Source organism: Morchella sextelata (assembly GCF_020137385.1).
Source record: "Morchella sextelata strain SCLS chromosome Unknown scls_6, whole genome shotgun sequence".
In the NCBI taxonomy this organism is placed as follows: Eukaryota; Fungi; Ascomycota; class Pezizomycetes; order Pezizales; family Morchellaceae; genus Morchella; species Morchella sextelata.
In genome coordinates, this window is record NW_025408621.1 from 113,834 (window position 1) to 133,627 (window position 19,794).

At 46.4% G+C, this 19,794-nt stretch overlaps 6 protein-coding genes across 6 annotated transcripts; 3 read left to right on the forward strand and 3 right to left on the reverse strand.

The window, feature by feature from the left end:
- Nucleotides 1–59: 59 nt before the first annotated feature.
- Nucleotides 60–1,606, reverse strand: H6S33_011163 (uncharacterized protein; the record flags this gene model as incomplete). The annotated part of the gene is made up of 2 exons (XM_044842704.1): nucleotides 60–192; nucleotides 243–1,606. The coding sequence occupies 2 exons, from the start codon at nucleotides 1,604–1,606 to the stop codon at nucleotides 60–62; spliced, it is 1,497 nt and encodes a 498-aa protein (XP_044695931.1).
- Nucleotides 1,607–3,105: 1,499 nt separating this feature from the next.
- On the reverse strand, nucleotides 3,106–5,597 carry H6S33_011164 (uncharacterized protein; the record flags this gene model as incomplete). The annotated part of the gene is made up of 4 exons (XM_044842715.1): nucleotides 3,106–4,874; nucleotides 5,012–5,065; nucleotides 5,231–5,316; nucleotides 5,467–5,597. 4 exons carry the CDS (start codon nucleotides 5,595–5,597, stop codon nucleotides 3,106–3,108), a joined length of 2,040 nt encoding a protein of 679 aa, XP_044695932.1.
- A 3,126-nt stretch (nucleotides 5,598–8,723) lies between these two features.
- Nucleotides 8,724–9,737, forward strand: H6S33_011165 (uncharacterized protein; the record flags this gene model as incomplete). Its single annotated transcript, XM_044842726.1, has 1 exon — nucleotides 8,724–9,737. One exon carries the CDS (start codon nucleotides 8,724–8,726, stop codon nucleotides 9,735–9,737), a length of 1,014 nt encoding a protein of 337 aa, XP_044695933.1.
- Nucleotides 9,738–10,712: 975 nt separating this feature from the next.
- Nucleotides 10,713–11,588, reverse strand: H6S33_011166 (uncharacterized protein; the record flags this gene model as incomplete). Its single annotated transcript, XM_044842737.1, has 1 exon — nucleotides 10,713–11,588. One exon carries the CDS (start codon nucleotides 11,586–11,588, stop codon nucleotides 10,713–10,715), a length of 876 nt encoding a protein of 291 aa, XP_044695934.1.
- Nucleotides 11,589–13,805: 2,217 nt separating this feature from the next.
- H6S33_011167 (uncharacterized protein) lies at nucleotides 13,806–15,746 on the forward strand (the record flags this gene model as incomplete). The annotated part of the gene is made up of 1 exon (XM_044842748.1): nucleotides 13,806–15,746. One exon carries the CDS (start codon nucleotides 13,806–13,808, stop codon nucleotides 15,744–15,746), a length of 1,941 nt encoding a protein of 646 aa, XP_044695935.1.
- Nucleotides 15,747–17,722: 1,976 nt separating this feature from the next.
- H6S33_011168 (uncharacterized protein) lies at nucleotides 17,723–18,647 on the forward strand (the record flags this gene model as incomplete). The annotated part of the gene is made up of 6 exons (XM_044842759.1): nucleotides 17,723–17,751; nucleotides 18,068–18,073; nucleotides 18,134–18,192; nucleotides 18,277–18,344; nucleotides 18,432–18,462; nucleotides 18,553–18,647. 6 exons carry the CDS (start codon nucleotides 17,723–17,725, stop codon nucleotides 18,645–18,647), a joined length of 288 nt encoding a protein of 95 aa, XP_044695936.1.
- Nucleotides 18,648–19,794: the final 1,147 nt, after the last annotated feature.

Here is a 19,794-nt window from a genome sequence, read left to right on the forward strand (position 1 = left end):
CAAGCCCTTACTCATCAAAAACCATAAATGCCAAAAAGAGGATATGGTTTCACACTATATTATGTTTCCGGTCTTCGCGGCAATGTTTCTGCGTATGCAACGCCATATCGATTGACACTAGTTCTGATGGCATGGAGGATAGGGTACATGACGTCTACAGGCGGTGGGCCCGGCACCTTTTCCACAGTCGGACTACTAAATGTTAGCTCGAATAATGTCCATGGCGAAGTACGTGAACTTACAGAGGTAGCTCAGGAACGACGCCAGAAACAGCTCTTATTTTAGTCAAGAGAAGGTGTATATCCGTCATATAGGATCTATAAGGAGGTTCATCCGAAACGCCAGCGAACAAAAATCCCAATAGCTCATGATTCGCCCCCACCACCCAAGCACCGCTATCACCATCGATAGAGAACTTCTTTCCCGGATCCGCAATAATACATATTTCGTCGGTATATGCCCTGCTCGCGCTCGGCGACTGCTCCACCGGGCCCAGATAAATTCTACTCCAAACACCGTTGGTTCTCCCTCTGGTACACTTGGATCTGAACCCATATTTCCAGACATCCATTCCACCACGGGTCGCAATATCTCCAAAGCTGTGAAACGTCTTTATATCACAAGTATTTTCGCGGTAAGAAGTGATGTCGGTGAGATACAGTGTATTAATCGGCTGCGTGATCCTCCTCGAGGGATCAATAGAGAAAACGGTCCAATCGACAGTTGTCCTACGGCCGTACCACTCCGTTAAATGCATTTCCCCGCAATCGTACTTGACCGCCCCGGCCCAACACCGCCTACGCGTCAACTCCAGTACTTGTTCATGGTGAGCTATATCCATATCGTGCTTATCCATATCCTCTGGCATCAGGTCTCCATCTATACAGTATTTCTTGTACTCGTCCTTTCTTTTCTTAGCTAATTCCACTTCATTCATAGCAACCTTTTCGTAGAGCCCATAGGACGGACTAGAAATCGTTGTTCCCCTATTGTCAGGCACAACCTTCATCTGGTTATCCGGGCGATATCCGTCTGTAATAGCCTTGGGATCATCGATGCCACTAAAGATGACATGGTGGCATGTTGTTCCAACGATCTCATCACCAATTCTGAGGAAACCTCCGACAGAACCGATACGGGTGGAATTGAGGGCGGCTGATATAGATCCCCCATTATTCAGTGGCTCAGCCTGCCTGCTTGGAGTGCCAGTTTGCACTAGTACGTCGGCTTCGAGTAAGGTGCCATAGGGCTGGACTGCTCGAACGATCCATGGAATCTTTTCTTTCTCGCAGGGAAATACGGTGATGACCAATGCATTATTTGAACTACCATCGCCCCTGGTACCTTGAAATATCTCGATGGCATTCCAATTCCATAGCGATAGAATGTTCGTGATCTCATCAAGATTCTTCACGAACATCTTGGCACTGAAGCTTTTACTGTCGATGGGCGCCCATCCAATATAGGCATCTGGAAGAATTGGGGGGAAATAGCCTTTGTAGGTATATATTGGACCTGCCTTTGGTGGCTTTGGTGGTTTTGGTGGTTTTTCTGGGGTTGCTGCTTTTTCTGCGTTTTCCGACTGCATGGCCGTGTTGTTATTCATGAAGAGTGTAGAGGGTCGCGCGCTGGTTCTGGGGTCTAGGCAATGCGGGTTGTGATATAAAACAAATGCAAGCTATGCAGCGAGGAGCAGCCAAATTATAAAGTTCTATCATCTCGATCTGGCTTCTCGCCGCGGTATTCAAATGTGGCGATTGGTGACAGCGTAGGTGGTCATTGACTGTATGTTCTCTTTAATTAGGTTCATTAGGCCTGATCAGGCTTAGTGATGGACTTATTATCTTCAACAATCGGTGGCCCGACAAAGATAGATTCTAGATGTAGCTAAAATTAAGTTAGTGTAGTCAGCAAGCCGGGTTGCCCCATGTACCTTCATCTCAATACTTGTATGCAAGCAAAATCATACACGAATGATCAATCAATCATGCAAGTAAAATAACTCCCAGCCAACGTTTCTTCGAGTGATAGAGTGTGACTAAATCTTCACATCCTGGTAGTGAGATATTGGCATTCATGGTGATAAAGCATACGCGGTTACTGCCATCTAAATAGTATGGTCTCTCTCGTCGCCATTAGGAGGCTTTTTCACGATGTCGATAGGGGGAGGAACCCCGCCAGGAGGCTCGAGACCCAGCATATCTGTATGCGCAAACAAATCCACGGCCATACATACTACATATAGCTATCGGGTAATAGCATTGCCAAGCTAGGTTTCAACTTGGTATATAACCTACACATGCATGTAGCAGTTGATGCACATACTAGTAACTCAGTAAACAACGTTAACAGCTATCGTGAAATTGCCGCTATCCGTATTAAGGATATTTGGAGGGTAACAATTAACGGCCCAAGTAGGCCAAGGCCGAGTTTAGAAACGGAAATATACCTACTGGCAAAGTCCGAGGACTGCCATAAAGTACAAGCGGCTATGGTATTATATCAGCTTGTAAAGTAGCAGCCTGAGATCGAAGACACTCAAAAAACAGCTTAGATCTGTTTTCAATACTAAGGCTAACCAAACAGACTTTGAAGTAGATTTTTGCAAAAAAGGTGACAGTTTAAGGGATAGCATCGATCGGTGCACGTTGGAAAGACTGCAAGAGGTGCGCCACCACATATAGGAATCATAGAGAATCACTCGTTAGAATTAGTCGAACTAGGTAAAGATATCTAACTGCAAAGCCCATTTATTTATCACTCCTATTTTACTCGCGATATCACAAAAAGACAATCGGAGCTAACTATTGCCGTTTATCATATTTATTCTTAACATAAAAGTTTTAACCCAAACCCCCTTCATCCCGCCCAATACAAAAAAAAAAAAAGGTAAACCCTACAGAAAAACGCAATGCCATGCCATATATATAGATAAGAAATATAAAAGGAATGATTCCCCATAATGAATCCAAAAAAAAGAAAAAAGAAAATGATACCCGAAACTACAATAAAAGTCTCCCACATCCCAATCACACCCATTGATAAACGAAAAATAAAGAAATAAATAGCAAAAAACATCACACATCCATCACCTACCCATCCGGCTTAGTAGTTATTAACAAAGGCACCACCATCGATCACAATCTGTGCGCCGCTGACATACTTCGCACCCTCACCAGCAAGCCATACCGCCGGGCCCACAATATCACTGGGAACACCCAGTCTTCCAAGGGGAACTTTCTTCTCCAACCGTCCCCTTTTCTCCATGTCTGTGAGCTCTTCCTTGTTCATCTTGGTCTGGATCACACCAGGCAACAAGGCGTTGCATCGCACACCGTAAGGTCCCAACGACACGGCGGTGGATTGCATCAAGCTGACCAATCCAGCTGCGGTAGGGTTGTAGTGGGATTGATGTCCATTACCGGAGTGGGCACCGGCCGCAGACAGGAAGATCAATGAGTAGTCGGGCATGGGGTCAGGGCGAGGATCAACGGGGAGTGCGTGGAACTGAGACTTGAACTGACGTGCGCAGGCCTGGACAAAATAGAAGTTTCCGTTGAGATTGACCTCGACGTGGCGACGAAGCAACTCGGGGGTAACATCAAGGAAGTCACGGTACCAACACATACCAGCGTTACCGACAGCTACATCAAGCTTTCCATAGGTCTCAACAGCCCTTTTGATGATATTGTCGCTAGTCCTGGGGTCTGAGATATCCCCGAAGACGATGGTGCAGCCCTGGCCCATACCACGGATCTCAACACAAAGGGAGACAATCTCCTCATTGGCGGGGTCGCTCTTAGTTCCCCAGTAGTGTGCAACAATGTGCGCACCCTCTTTGGCAAATCCGAGGGCGATGGCGCGCCCAATACCTCGTGATGCCCCAGTGATAGCACAGATCTTTCCTTCCAATAACCGAGGCCTCAAAGGAGGAGCCACGGTCATGGCACCCCCGAGCCCAGTCTCGCTCCCAGCGATTGTAGACTCTTCGACCTCGGATGGAGGAATCTCAACAAGAGCCTGATCGTTGTTCTTGTGGGATCCTTCGCTAGAGACGGACCCCTGGCGGACAAGCTCCATTGCGGGCTCGACTTCGACGACATGAATCTGTCTCCGTCGGTGCTCCATCTCCTCCCGTTGGCGTTCCATTGCCTCACGTGCGTCACGCCGACGCATCTCCTCATGCCGTTGACGTTGCATCTCCTCCTCCCGTTGGCGTTGCATCTCCATCGCCTCCTCCCGTTGGCGTTGCATCTCCATCGCCGCCTCCTCCCGTTGGCGTTGCATCTCCATCGCCTCCTCCCGTTGGCGTTGTTGCATCTCCATCGCCTCATACCGTTGTTGGCGTTCCATCTCCTCCTCCATCTCCTCCTGCCGCCGGCGTTCCATCTCCTCCGCATCATTCTCGGATTGAGCCCACCCAGGGGAATCCAATGGAGTCTCCATGTCATGGCTCCCATGATGTCCGCGGTGTGAATTTCGGGAGTCAACGTTCCTGCTACCGTCCTTCTTCTTTCGTCGGGGCTTGTTGGTGTCTGAGATCGACAGTACGATCTGACCACCGCCACTTCCGGGAGCAGGGTTGATAGCAATAGAGGTCTTGGTCTCTTGTACGAGGCGCTCCCGTTCATTTACAGGCTCGTTTGGAGGTGTGGGGGCAGAAGGTGGGTAGTGGCTCCCTCTTGGGATAAGAGCATTGGAGACAATATCAGATGGGGTCAAAATCTCGCCCGGATCACCGTCTGACTCGGATGGTGGGGGCATGGAGTGGGACCGAGAGGGCTGGCGGAGCTTGCCGTGCGGTGACGCCGGTGCACCCCAGCGATCAAGGAAGGCGTTCTTGAGGTAATCGAAAGACATGGTGTCGTTTTTGCCTAAACAGGGAATGTGAGCACGAGAAGAGGAAAGATGGGCTGGAGAGCAGAAGGAGGGAGGACGGTATGGACAGGACGGGACAGGTTAAATGAATATGTAGGGTGGTAGGACGGGAAGGGATAGGATAATAACTTACAGTCGTTACAGTCCGGTTGAGCGCAGTGTGGGTTCTTTCGTAGCCAGTCCTCGCCTATGAACATGTTAGAATGAGGGGGGGACATTTAATAAGTACTAGTTTGGAGTGGCCAGGTCACCGAGTTGGGTGTACCGTTGCCAACCAAGGTGCCCGGCGAGAAAAAAAGAAAAAGCAACCAATAGAAATGGGGTAGCAGATCATTGGCAGGGTTTAACTTACTCAACTCCATCAGCCATCTTCCAGGCGTCACCCCCCTCCCACTGCCCCACACATTTGTCGTGTCAATAGTCTTTACGAATAAGCTCCTGCAGAAGAATTTGAGTCACATTAGAAATGAATCCACCCCCAAAATCAATAAGATAAAAGAAGATGGAGAGTTTTTTTTTAGAGAGCACGATATCGTGATTTCAAGACAAATCATTCAAAATGCTTGAACCGTGTAAGAATGAACGTACCATTTGCCAGCATCAGTAGCTCGTGGATATGCCAATGCGCATAACCTCTCGAACCGTTGCATATGCTTCCATGCTGAGGTCCTTGGTGTAAACTTCAGGTGCTGAAGCTCTGTTACAGGATCCATCGACATCTTTCTTGGAGAATCTGGGGTTTCCTTCTTTCCTTTGTTATTTTCTTCCTATTACAGATTTCGTTGTATGCCGTGGTTCGTGGATGTCTTTCCTATATCGAGGAAGGGACGAATAAATACTAGCTGTGAATATAGATATGAGTGAGTATATGGTGAGCAGGATAGGATACTGATGGCAGAGGAAGGTGTATATATTGTGAATAGGGAAGGGGGGAAAGGGGGAGGAATAGAGGGAGGACGAGGAGAAAAAATGACACCGTAATGGGGGGAAGGAGAAAGCGGGTAGGCTAGCCACCTACGTACCTCGACAGGGCGCTCCCGAGAATCTTGCTTGCCTGCTTTTTTATTTTTTACTTTTGCAGGGCTATGTTTACCCACAAACGCACAGCGGCGGAGAAGGCTTGTTCGATGAGCTTCTGGAACAATGTGTAAGGTTTTTTTTTCTTCTTCTTTGCTCTTTTTCCCTCACTCAATTATCGAAAATGTTTCAAGGGTGGCTGGCGGTTTGGCTTATTTTGTTGGGCGGTACGGTGAGCAATGGCCAACGAGTGACGTGACAAGTGGAATAATACCTAATAACAACGATAGACAGGTCTTAGATGTCGACTACTACCCTGGTAAGTGACCAGCTGTGCTTTCACGTTACTGCCTTGAGTAGGTAGCTATTGAGCTAGGCTGGCAAGTGGGAGAGGAGGTCGGGCTGCGGCTTGTCAAATTTACACGTAGGGGTATACCTAGAATGTAGAAGCGGCGAACAAGTAAGGTGTTGAAGTGTGCGTTTCCCTCTTGGGGGTGGCAAAGATGAAGGGAAGGAGAGGGGGTGGAAGGGGGAGGGGGGCTTGAAAAGGAAAAAAAAGAGCTGGAAGCTGGGGATACTCTAGGTAGAGTAGATGCTTGATGCTTGATGATACTCTGGATTCTACTCCAAACGCCGGACTCCGGACGCTGGATGTTGGATGGTGTTGTTATTGCCGTTGTTGTCGCTCTTCTCACTTTTGGTCGGACATTTGGAAAGGATATCCCTGGGAAGTGTTGAACGGGAGGCCGAATCTCTACAGACCCGCCTTCGACGAATCACCGGTAAGCGAATACAGCACACCAAGGGAAACGTGAGGAAAATCCAATCTGCATGGCGAAAAAGACTCGGTCCCTATCTAAGTTGAGATTGGGGGGGGGGGGTAGAATCGACGATCTGGGTCTCAAATTTTGATCTCGTGTGGCTTTCTGCAATATTTCTTACATTCTCGCCCATTAGAGTAGAATACAGTAACAGACTCTAAATTGCAATTGCATCCCATACGTGTGCCATTCTAGAAACTCTCCTGGCCACTGGTAGAGTACCGAAAAATCTAGGTTCGTTCGGACGGTTGCCAAGAGCGGTGTTGGCTTTAATCCTACTGTAAAAGGCTCTAATCTCTCCCTTTAAGGGTAATATTTTTCAGCTCCTCTGCAAAGCTGTCCTCTTGGCAACCGTCCGAACGAACCCAGATTTTGCGGTACCTACTCGTCTCAACTCTAACAGTTGGTGCGTTACATCCAGGTTGAGCACTTACTGCATGGTGCGTAGAGCATAGAGCAGCAAAGTAGACCATCAGGATAGAGAAGGTACATACTCTAGGTATGCCAGGTTCAAAAGAGGGTGTGCACTGAGTTATCCGTTGGCCATGGATGGGATAGTCAAGTTCGGCGGCAGATGTGACTGAGAATCTCGACGTGTCAGCGGGAGGGGGAGAAGAGGAGGGGAATGGATGTTTGTTTTCGTCCCGACAGTTTGGGATGGGCGCGCCAGGGGGGGTCGAATGCGCTCGCATGTTCATGTTCAAGGGTCCACTTACTCTACTCTTGCTATGGTACGTCACAAACCAAGACCAAGGTATGATTTTGCGTTCGGGTTCACATTTCCCATCACACGTTTTAATTTTCTCTCTCTCAGATGACCATCAAAGACTTCTTAATCTTACAACATCTCAACAGTGCTCCCTATTGCAGACTATGAAAATGTCAAGCAAAGAAGTGCACAATACTAATGTAAGGTGCATAGACATAGTCTATGTACGTACCAGCCACTGATACCTTCTAGACTCTAGAGGCACCAATCCCGGCGGCCAACGTTGCGTGCAGTTCAAAAGTCAAGTGAAAAAGTCAAAGTGCGGAGAAAAGTCGTCGACGTTCCGTTTGGCCAATCAGAGTTAACCACGCACAGTAACCCTGCACCAACCCGGTCTAGGTTTAGACTGGCGCGCCAGGGTCCGGTTCTTATCGGCAGACCATCCCACGAATGTCTGTGCGCGCGCTTGGGTGTGCTATTCGTCATTTTGCGAAACTCGAGAAGAGAAAAGAGTTGAGGGAAAAGAGTTGAGCGAAGGGAGGAAATGTGATGAGATGAAGCCTTTTTTTTTTTTAAGGGAGGGAGACTTTGACGTCATTGCTCCTCCTTTGTCATACCTCACCACTGAGTTACTGTTGCTACTGCTGCTGCTCCGTGAAACAGCTACTTACCCCTCCCCCTCCTAGCTCCCCCCTCCTAGCTCCCCCCCTCCATACACCCACCCATCCGTCACTCTTCATGTCACATCGTCACATTCCACATCCCCCACCCCAAATCCCTCTTCTCCCCCACACCTCCCTCTGTCCTCCCACTCCTCATCTCAGATATCCCGTCAAATGTACCGCATTGAAACACCACCAAAGCAAGCTTCGTGAAATCCCGATCCCCGAGTTTTCGTGGGAGAGCAATGTCTGATAGATAGCATCGCTTGTGAACCAATTATCACTATCGAATCCCGATGAGCAGCTCCATAATGATATCTCCCAGCTTTTCCCAGCATCGGCATGGCGTACGAAGTGATGATGTATGTAGGTAGGTAGGCACTGTCCATTACCACGGTTACAGTACTAGCTCTTCCTCCAGCTGGTATCAGATGCAGAAAATGTACCTACGATGCTTTATGTAAATAAACATCGTTTTTTTTCCGTTTTCCCACCAAATTCCATCCCATCCATCCACCTCGTCTCCGGAGTAAGTGCAGGCTGTACTATAATAACATAACACCTGTACTACTGTACCTACCTCAACTGCATATCCCTCATCGCTCATCACACCATACCTATAAACTCTCCCACGCAATGGCGGCAAAATTCCAAAGCCCTCAGCTCACCTTCACTCCTCCTCTGCTCAATTCCGCAACCCCATGGGCCAGCTCCGAAGAAGACCTAGCAGCACTGTACCACTCACCACACACGGGTGCCGTCACTACTCGGACCTCTCTTCTCGTCCAAGGCTTCCCGGAGAATAAAGCTGTCCACCAGGCCGTTCTGTTCTCAACCACAGATACCAAAGTTGCCGACGCATCCCTAAATACTTATGGATACTCTCCGCACCCGCTTGACTACTACCTGACATCCATCAAGAACATAATCACAGCTTCCAAAACCCCACAATCGAAACCGTTTATTATTTCAATCACTGGCGACCCCACAGAGATACAGAATGCAGTGACCAAAATCGCAGCATTTGCGAAGGAGAACTCCTACGAGCTTCTGGTAGAGATAAACCTTTCCTGCCCTAACATAGCAGGAAAGCCCCCACCTGCCTACAACCTCACTGGACTGCAATCATACCTTAAGGCGCTTTCTACCCTTACTCTCGCAGTGCCAATACCGATTGGACTGAAGACTCCGCCGTACACGCACGACGATCAATACCGCGTGCTTATCGATGCGTTGAAGCAGCACCCAGACGCAGTGTCGTTTATAACGAGCACGAACACGCTTGGATCCTCGCTGCACTTATCGTCACCACCATCGTTGGCTATGGGGAGACGGACGGTGTACCAGCCGACGTTGTCGTCGGAATCGGGGACGGGGGTTGGCGGTCTCGGGGGGTCGTGTATTCACTGGTTGAGCCTGGGGAATGTAGCTACCATTAGGAAGCTTCTAAATGCGGAGGAAGAACTGAAGGGTATTTCGGTCATTGGGGTTGGAGGAGTCGCGAATAAGGGAGCATGGGAGAGGATGTTGAGTGTTGGTGCTGTGGCTGTTGGAGTGGGGACGGCGGTTGGGTGCCATGGTGTGGGTGTGTTTGAGATGATAGTGAATGGTCAGACGAGTACTGAGACTGAGTATAGTGTGAGGATTTAATGAATTGAGCCGATCAATGTCAAGTTTCAGTGTTGTTTACTCAATGGGGAGTGTAATGAAGTGTGAAGGAATGAAATCATACGATATCACTCGAAGATAGTTAGGCCAAGAAATAAAATAAGAACTATATAATATGTGCTTGAGGATTCAAAATTATGCTCAACAATTGTCGTGTTCATGAATCCACTGGTACAGTTAAAAAAAAAAAAGGAATAAAGACTGCTTACGTCATAATATGCAGTCCTACCAGTCAAGTTTTCCTTCATGATAGATCACTCGACATTACAAAATCCTGGAAAAACTCTAAAAACATCGCTCATATAGTCACGTCCTGGACCTAACATAAGAAGAACCACTATATTTTGGGGATTTTGAGGAGAGATCAACGAGATCGTAAAATCTCACAATCACTTCTCTCTATATCAGAACTTGGGCCTGGTAAAATTTGATTAGCTAAAACTCTTCTTTGGCTCGAGCTCAACTTGCTTTTCCTGTAGTGATAGATACGAGACGAGTTATATCGAGACCTGGGGACTGAGAAGATAAGACGATACAAGACAAGACCAGGTCTGGAGGTCTCGAGACCTCTTTGACTTTTTTCCAGCCTGAATATACTCTCAAGTCCGAGTTTTAAAGGATTAGGCATTAATTAGCATGATCACAGAGCTTTCCCGGCCTCAAGGCTACATGGTTACTTGATGAAAAGCCGCGAGACTCTGACGAGACTGGACCATTGTCTCGAGATTTTCAAGACTCGGTGTAAAGAATACAAAACGAGACGAGACTCATCCATACCCAACACTATTTTCCTGCCTAACCTATGATGACTATAGGTATAATTTGGGAGATTTTCAAGCTGAAAATATCATGGGATATTTGTATTCTTCACTAATGAGTACATGAATAATCTTTTAGTCACCAACATTTTTGTAAATTACACCCCTGCCATTACCTCCTCTGATAACCCCCACCCATTCAAAAAGAATGTATCGACCCACAGTTTTTATTTATAGCCCTCTCCCACATGACCTCCAATGCTGTCGCAGATTTCTTCATATCGAAAATGTCGTTGAAGAGATTAGTCAACGACTCCCAATCAACCTCAAACTTGCTTTTCTGAAATTTATGAATATTATCCTTGAGCCATAATTCTCTGTTGCGGGCGCCCTGTGGGCTGGCGGGCGGGGTGGCTTGATAGGCCTCTGCGGTTCCCTGAGCAACCGGAGTTTTGGGTGAGAGGGCGGCGACAGCTTCTGAATCGCTCAATTCATCGATATTCATCTCTACCGCCGGAAGTTCTCCATCTGATCTCTCCAAAAGTATCCCCAAGCCCATCCTAATGACCTTCGCTCTTAGGACTTTGCCGCTGTGAACTTGCCCCCAGGTGGATTCGAAATCACCAGAGGCTATGTTCCAAGATTTTGTAGTGTTATCAGGCATGGTAAAGTAGTAGTCGGTGAGCCATTCGAGCTGTTGTTCGGTGTAGAACGCTCTGGGCTTTTTCTGTGATGGTAATGGTGTTGAAGCATATGCGTTCGGTGAGGTAACTAGTCGCTTCGAGGTGGTAGGAGAAATGCGCGAGAAATCCCTGGAGGTGGAATTTGGGAGGATGTTTTGTTTCTCGCGAATAGCGGACTCGGAGATGCTTTCGAGACGGCGATATTTTTTCGCCAGATCATCACGGGTTGTGGCCGAGTGGGACCTCTTTAATGTGGGTTGCTTGTTGTCCAAGACGGCTGGTCGAAGAGAGAGAATAACATTCTGGCCATCCTCTATGTCAGAAACAACGAGACGGTTATCGGAGCCTCCAGGGTCATCGTTTGATGAAAACATGATTTCAGAGGATGGCATACTTGTTGTGTTGTGAAGGTAATTGGTTGGCAGGAGATCTGAGCGAATGTTGTTGGTGGGGTCGATTGAGAGTGGTAGTTGGAAGTGAAGCCCCCATATTTTTATGCTTTTATTTGTTGGGGCAAGAACACCAATTTTGAATGGGTCGAAAGATCTGATTAAGTTCATCGATCTGGGAGGCCACACCACTTCGTAGTCGCCGGTACCTCAAACTTGATGGAAATATATTTTTTGTTCGTGTTCAATTGATCAGCCCCGTCTAAAGGTCCACATATGTGTTCTAACTTTCAGATCTGAATCTTGTGCTACCACTAAGCCACTTGCAGGTACATGTAGTTTCTCTCACATGTTGATAGCCAATCAACTTCAATGTTTTAATGATACGGATACCGCATCATGATCATTCATTGTTATGACACGGCAGGCCGTTTCCATGAGAAGAGGGCGAGTGATTGACCGTGATTACATATACATACACAAGTCAGTGGAAATGGAGTCAGATAATCGTTAATCCTCGAGAAATTCACTCTCCACTACGTCAATGGTATGTCCGGGGCAGAGAAAGGGCGTGTATCTGCACATACCCGTCAAGTTTGGATACCTGAGATTCTACCAATTCTCTTTAGACCGGACTTACCACCTACAGTACCAAAGCGGAGATGGTGGATCTCTCGAGAATTAGCGGTACTCCAATTTCCATCTGGAGACGTATACCTGGTGGTTGTACCTACAAGAAGAAAAAGTATATGTAGTGTGTATTGTGAAAACTGTGGTGAAAACTTGCATTTCGCATCCTTCAACACGCTTGATGTTTCTAACAGGTGGAGCCCCCCACTAGTAGCCTAGCCCCTCCAAAATGCCCATAAATTCAGCAGTCCTCTTCCACTCTTCTTCTTGTAAACCATCCCCAACCATCTCTTCCATTTATCAACAACCCTCGACATTTATCAACAACCCTCGAAAACATCAACTCTCTTGTACTATCATCCGAGTCTCGTTCCCTAACTCCCAGCTTCTTGTGAAGAATACCCACACACTCTGAGCACGAGACTTTCATAATCCCTAAAGTATGTGGTATCTTTCCCTTCTCGTCTCACCATCCTGCACCACCCCGAGCCAGCCATGCTACTATCCTGCTGTTCTCACTATTTTTATCTCTCTTGAGATATTTGGCGATGCTTTCGAAAGTTCTTACATCCCCCTTCCCCTCCCCCCCCTATCAACCCGAATCTTTAACCAAACATTTTTTTGATGCATTCTACTGCTATTCACAGCTAAACACGGTCTGACTTATTAGCTTGTCCAGGTCCCCACGCCTCAACGCGGGGCTTATTATTCTCATCAACCTTAAGGGTTATCTTATAGAGAACAACAGGATAGTTCTCTTCAAAAAGGTAAGCCTCCACATGTCACTTTATGCTTCTCCTGACAGTGATATCCCCGGTGATGGAACTAATCCATCTTTGGTTGTTGGCTTTTGGAACAGCAGTTGAAGATGAATCCACCAAACCTATCCAGAGAAGCTGTCTCTGGTCATGATAACCTCCAGGATGTCATCACAAGAATTTCCCGGCTCAATCTAGAATTTATGTGGGGCATCGAGAATGCAAGATCCCAAATCAATAAACAAGACAGCTCTGGAACCAACACACCAGACAATTCCAATTTGAAACGAGAAGTCCAGCAAAGTATAAGAGGATATGGGATGGCACTTATAGAGCTGGCCGACCTAATTGATACTAAGACAGGTATTATATTAATATCCCCTTGACGACGTTTGGCGAATCCTAGCTAGAACATCAACCGACTAGCACCGACTAGGCTCCCAACTCTAAATCAGAGATAGGATGCTGGTATGTGCTGGTTAGGTTACGATACAAGCAGATACCCGAGAGTAGCTGTTTTTGTGGTGACAATCAGCATTTAAGTGGTCCAAGCTAACACGTAGCAGGATGCAAAGAGCATATCCCCAACATCCAAATAAATGGGAGCAATGTACTCTGCTCATCCACGTCTGGAATACCGGAGATATCTGGTGAATTGATACCATTTGAAGGCCTAGGAATGAAGTCAAGATGTCTGTATTATCTGAGAACTCATGACTGCTTGGTTATACACATAGACTGACTTTTATATTACCGATTAGTACACACAAGGGAGGCAGAATTTAGTAATCATACTAAAAACCTTAATAATCCCCTCCATGATCCGTCGCCAATGCATCAGACACAGTCGGAACTGGAGTCTCTAAGAAGTACTTATCCGCGTTATGGCCAATGTGGTGATGAAGTAATCATATCATCAGAAGAAAAGGTCTTGGTAGAAAATCATCCTAATGAATTCAACCTTCAACGACAACCACCCCCCCAGAAGAACACAACGAAGCTCAATTGTGAACATCCTCCCCACAGTCTGGGTGAGGTATCAGACAGGAGTGATTTTAGCGAGACCGATGGAAGCGATAGTTGCTCTGATGATGATAGTGACTCTGATAATGACAGTTGCTCGATGCAAGATGTTGCACACTGGGGATATTCAAGTGATCCTGAGGAGCACAGCTCAACTCTTCTCGAGAGTGACATGAAACACCCTTTAGAAACAAAGTACTGTTATACTCATCAATCTCCATCGACGCAATCTTACAACAAATCGAAGGAAAATGAAAAATTACACCATGGATGCCATTTGGAGATCCCTGATTCAGCACGCTTGCGTGAAGTACGTCCCCGTGGTTATGGCGCAAATTCACCAAAATGCGGTTCAAAATCAAAGACCGGAGATTCTGCTCAATTGTCCGATGAAGAGACAATTCCAACTATAGCTGATAACACAATCTCCGCTTTTAAACTACGTCGTAATAAACCAAGTACTACCAGCGCAGATCATTATAATCGATACCTAAATGAGTGGAAAACCAAATGGGACCCCCTAGACGAGCAATCAAAGCAGGCTTACCTCGAAAGACACTTCAAGAGTTGGAAATGTTTCTACTGTCAAGTGACTGATCATACCGGCGGATGCATCTCACAGATTTCAAACAAAATGTGCATTACCACAGCACGTCGTGGAATCCCTTGCCAGATTGTTCAATACAATCAGAAAACGAAGCTATACAATTGGTATAGGCTCCCTGGAGCGAGGGTAAGGTTCAGGCTTAAATCTTTAGCCGAATCTTATAGTTTCGTCTGCGGCAACGATGACCCAACCATTGAGCAGCAATTCCTCCAGAAGGCCTACCAAACCAGATCCAGATGTATTTGCTGCATCCTTTCATCTAAAGGGAGAAAAAAAGGAGATCGTTGTAATTTGCAACGAAAGATCAGATTAGATCAAGGGAAAGGAAAATCAGATGAAGGCAGGGGACTTTTCAAAGCGTGTAAAGTATGCCAAAGAACTGGAAAGCCTGGTGATTGCATGGTATCAATTGCGATGACTCGCGACAAAAATGGGAAACCTCTTACTTATGGCCTCGGTATGGTGTCCTGGAAAGTTGAAAGGATGATCAACGTGACTGGGCCGAGATTTCGGGATGATCGTATCCAAGAAATTATACCGCTCCGAGCACCTACGTCCTTCGAAAAATGTGACGCTATTGTAGCTCACATATCTGATAATACCGATCCATCTGACACTACCTGTCCATGGAAAAGTGAAGATGACGGGAAAAACTGTGCAAAGTTCAAGCAAGATCTGAACATGACAGGGAGCAGCAGCACAGTAAATACTTTCCCAAGAATACTACCCCCCGCCAGGCCCCTAAAGAAGCTATCTCGACCTGCGGTTTATACACAACGAGGGGGAGGGGATGAGGTCTCCTCAGACAGATTTTCATACCGGGAGCGGGATAGGAACCTTCGTCCGTTCCATACAATTTCTGGGACAACCTATAAGGGGGAGACTTCTCACAGAGGGCCGTTGGCTAGTGCCAGCGTAATTTTCAAGAAGCCGGAAGAAACACCTCCAGGAACTGTAAAATGGAAGCGTAAACTCTCTCCTGACACCAAAGTTGATGGCGACAGCAACCCATTCAAGACGCGACCAGCTGCATCATATATTGATAAGGTCACACAATACCATCAGCAACAGTCTGAGGCGCTTAAAAGTTCGAAACCAAACTCTTTTCCAAAGCCAGAAATCCGATCCAAGTACAAGTACTAGAGCCGGAGAATTGGGTACATAGCCAGGCCATAGCTAGAGCTATAGTTATCGAGTCATTATCTTAAGACGAGTAGCTTGTCTAATCTAGTATATTTAAAGGAATTACTGGTGTCAGGAGTCTGTAGTGCTGATAATGAACAGAGCTGATGGGATTACGAGGATAAGGGGAGAGAGGCGGAAAACAGTTTATTTCTGGGGGGGGAGAGGTTATTATTATTTGTTTTGTGTTGTTTCAAGGCCTTTGTTGTTTGGGTAAAAGATACATGTAATTACCCTTATGGAGCCAGACACATCATCGCTTGAGGTAATCATGATGGGAAATTATGAGTACTACAACATGCGTGTAATGGAAAGATAGGTGGATTGTTACATACAGAATAGAATATAAATAGGGGAGCCCAGAGCTCTACTCTAGGTAACAATTAATCCAAGCATTATCCCTTTACCTTAAACGTATCTACTTGTGTTTGTTTAGGGAGTTACGGAATTTAATAGGCTCGAATCTCAAGGGCCTTTACATACTACGTACATATGTAGCTACATGCAGTTAAGCAGAAATCCATGATAAATCCCTTTCGTTCTGCTAAGTGCCTCTTATTATCCGCTTCCGATTATCCTTTGAATAAGATGTTCTCACTAGCACTATATATGCAGTCAATAACCTTAAACTCCCATATCTCCTGGCAACATCGTGATGCGGCAATTCAATTGCCTCAATTAATCACAGAAGCGGCCGAAAATGGGGTCATGGCAACTAGATAACTCTTGGGTACACTAAGAGACCATAGTGGCAATTCTTGATTCAGAATCTCCACGCGCTCTGAGACCATTCCTCGCTAACTATGTAGGTATGGTACACTATTGACAATCAGAGAAATGTACCTACTTCAATTGGGAGGGAAAAGAAAAACAGTAAATCCATCCTTAAGCCAATTTCGATGATGTTGGGACAAAAGAGCAAAGAGAGCCAACCTGATTGAACTCAAGAGAAGTCTCAAGCCTTCCCAATTACGCCAATATAGCCCCAACACTGACCACGATGTTGGTACACATGGAAACTATGTTTCTCGGGCAGTAATTACAGCATTAAGTGCACCTCCGGCTCCTTGACTCTTGATATCAATTCCAGCGCCATTAAAAACTGTTCCTTTTAGGCGAAGTATGATCACCTAGATGCTGCCACGCGCCTTGGGATTAGAAACATCTTGATAACCTCAACCTCTAAGTTTCCCGGTACACCCTCTCGAGCACTTCACTTTGATCTGAATCCGCCGATCAGAAGATATCACTCGCTAGATAAGACCGGTTCGAGCTTAAGGGTTCAAAGTGTGGCTGTACTCTACATTGTGACACTGTTCAACGGCTATTTCCTACGTGATGCTAGCCATTTTGGATAAAGGCTGGCCATAGCGTCGCCTTGCATACGTCGCCGATTTACCCACACCTGAGATGTAATTGTGGAGTAGAAGTACATTGTGCTGGAGCCTAGAATTTCTCTCCGAAGGGGGCTGGCTCATGAATTTGTTAACACTAAAGTCTTTTATGGCTCCCTGGGGTATTTATTACTTTCTGTCGAGACCGGATCGTGCGGATGCGAGTGTGTTTTTGATGAAACCGGCCATGTGAGACTGACTGACTGATCGAGTGACAATTAATGATTACAGTTCTTACGAGCGACAACGACGAGTGGTTATCATTTAAGCCAATTTTGTGCGCGACTCTGCGGCTGAGTCTACAACACGGTCGTTTTCGACTAGTGGCGTGGGATCGTCAGCATACATACATGACACACATCACACGAACAATGTCTTTGCTTTTTCAGTTCCCCCTCACTCGAGAGCCACCGAAAAACGAAACGCCTCCAAAAAGCCAAAAAGCTTCACTTTTCTGCCCCCCAGCAAGCTGGGCCCAATCATCTCTTCAACTGTTGCCATCATATCAAACTTGGGTTAAGGGCAGCTTTAGTCCTCGACCCAATGGCCAGTGACTCAGCCTTCGTTAGCTCGTGGGTTGAATTATTTGGCTTTCTTTGCAAGGTTAGACCAGGCCCACCGCCAAATTAATAAGACCAATCAGATGAAGCTGTGTTTTGGTGTGTCAACTCGGAAAAATTAATTGCTACTTTATCTACCGGCTTAAAGGTGTACCCCATCGCGGTAAGGATACTTCCATCTGTGCCACGAAGGAAATGAATTTGGTGGTTTCTGCTGCAAATCGCGAGAAACACGGCTAAGTGTGTTCGTACTAATGAGTTTACTCGCTTCGAGAGCATACATGGGCATTGAGAATAGAGCTTTTTTTCGACAGGGTTAATTGGGCAGCTCAGTGTAGGTAGCACGCCATAACCCATTGATGGCCATAGTGTAAGGGAATTAAAGAGGAAATAGAGGAGCTCGGAAAGAGGAGAAAGAGGAGAATGTGCCTTTGAGAATTGAAGGGCACCTCGGTTAGCCACCCATCATCACCATGGAGAATAACACTTTTGAGTGGCGATAGCCATATTGGTTATTCCAGTTGTGCGATAATGCAGTCCACCACTACTACAACACTACTAGCAGTGTCGGTAATCCAGTCACTGGACAAGTGATTCGACTCACTGTAAGCCTCCTTCAGAGCAGGATCGTGGTGATTGTTGTTCACATTAGGATTGTCCGGATCCAGCTCACACGCGTTTCACATACAAAGGGATCGAAGGATAACCCCAGAAGAAAATGCGGTAGTAATCCATACACATACAATCCAGTAGGAGATGACTGAACAACCAACTCACTCAAATGGGCATATGTAACGTTACAAACTCGAACAGGTACTTCTACCTGGAATCTTGGCAGGAGTCGTCTGTCTGGCAAAAGGTTTTCTAGAAGCACAGGTTATTTATTGGCAGGCGCTTTCGATAAATAGGTAGGCTGTACTGAGGGGTAGGCAGTTAACCCAGGTTCGATTAGTCGTCAGTTTAAGAGTGATCTCGGCGGGAAAATGCCTACAGTAAGGTAGAGTTGAGTATGTATGCACTCTAATCCCACCGCTAAACCCGATCATACGGGTTGATAGTTAGGGCAGAACAGAGTCGTGGGATGGCGTTAAGGGACAACCCACATAATTTACACAAAATTCTTCCCAAAATAGCATGGTCCAATTAACAAGCTTAACCACCCTCCATTCTGTCAGCTGCAACTCTGCATGTATGGGGGTTGAACCAGAGGGCTGTACTTGCTTACCAGCAAAAGAACCAGAAAATGCAAGTGACGGAAACAGGGATTATTTGTATGAGAGAACGGGGCCACTCCATACAAATTATCCCTGCCCTGAACAACCGCATTTTCTGGTTCTTTTGCTGGTAAGCAAGTACGATAAAGAGGGGTTACACAAACCACACAGCCGTACCGCAGCAATTAAATGAGCTTGTTGCACACCCCGGCAACCTTTATTCAGGTTATGCAACACACATATACCAGACAAACCCATTCGACGATGTCTGTCAGACTCTACTCTAATCACACCCGCGTGTGGGTGTGTGTGACAGATACGACAATAATGGTGGTCGGTAAAAACAGCAAGAGAATGAAAGCAAGACGTGTAAGAAGACTAAAGTGCTTTATTGTTGAGAAGAAGAATAAGAAGAAGAAGGGGGAGGAGAAGAACTTTAGGTGGCAGGTTGTTAAGGCCTAATCGAAATCTTCATCAGACAGCACTCGATCTGTCCTAATGTTTCTACTGTTGTACAACGTGTCTCACCTAAAGAAGTATAGTCTATCGAATGTTGTTGCTGCTTTTGCTCGCCCTTCATAGGTTTGTGAGCCAGCGAGTAGAGAAGCAGTACCACATTATGCAGGCCTTGTATTAAAATAGGATCAAAGTCCCGTCCATCCCTCCCCCCTCTCAAGATTCGGCCCTTTATTGACCCTGGTTATATACCTCTGAGAGAGAACCGGCTCTTCTTACTTACTTAAACTTCCTTTGCACCTTCTGTGAGCGAGGGTTTGAGGAGTACTAGTATCAGTCAGTTGCTAAAGGTTATATTTCGAGATCTGAAGTCGGCAATCAAACA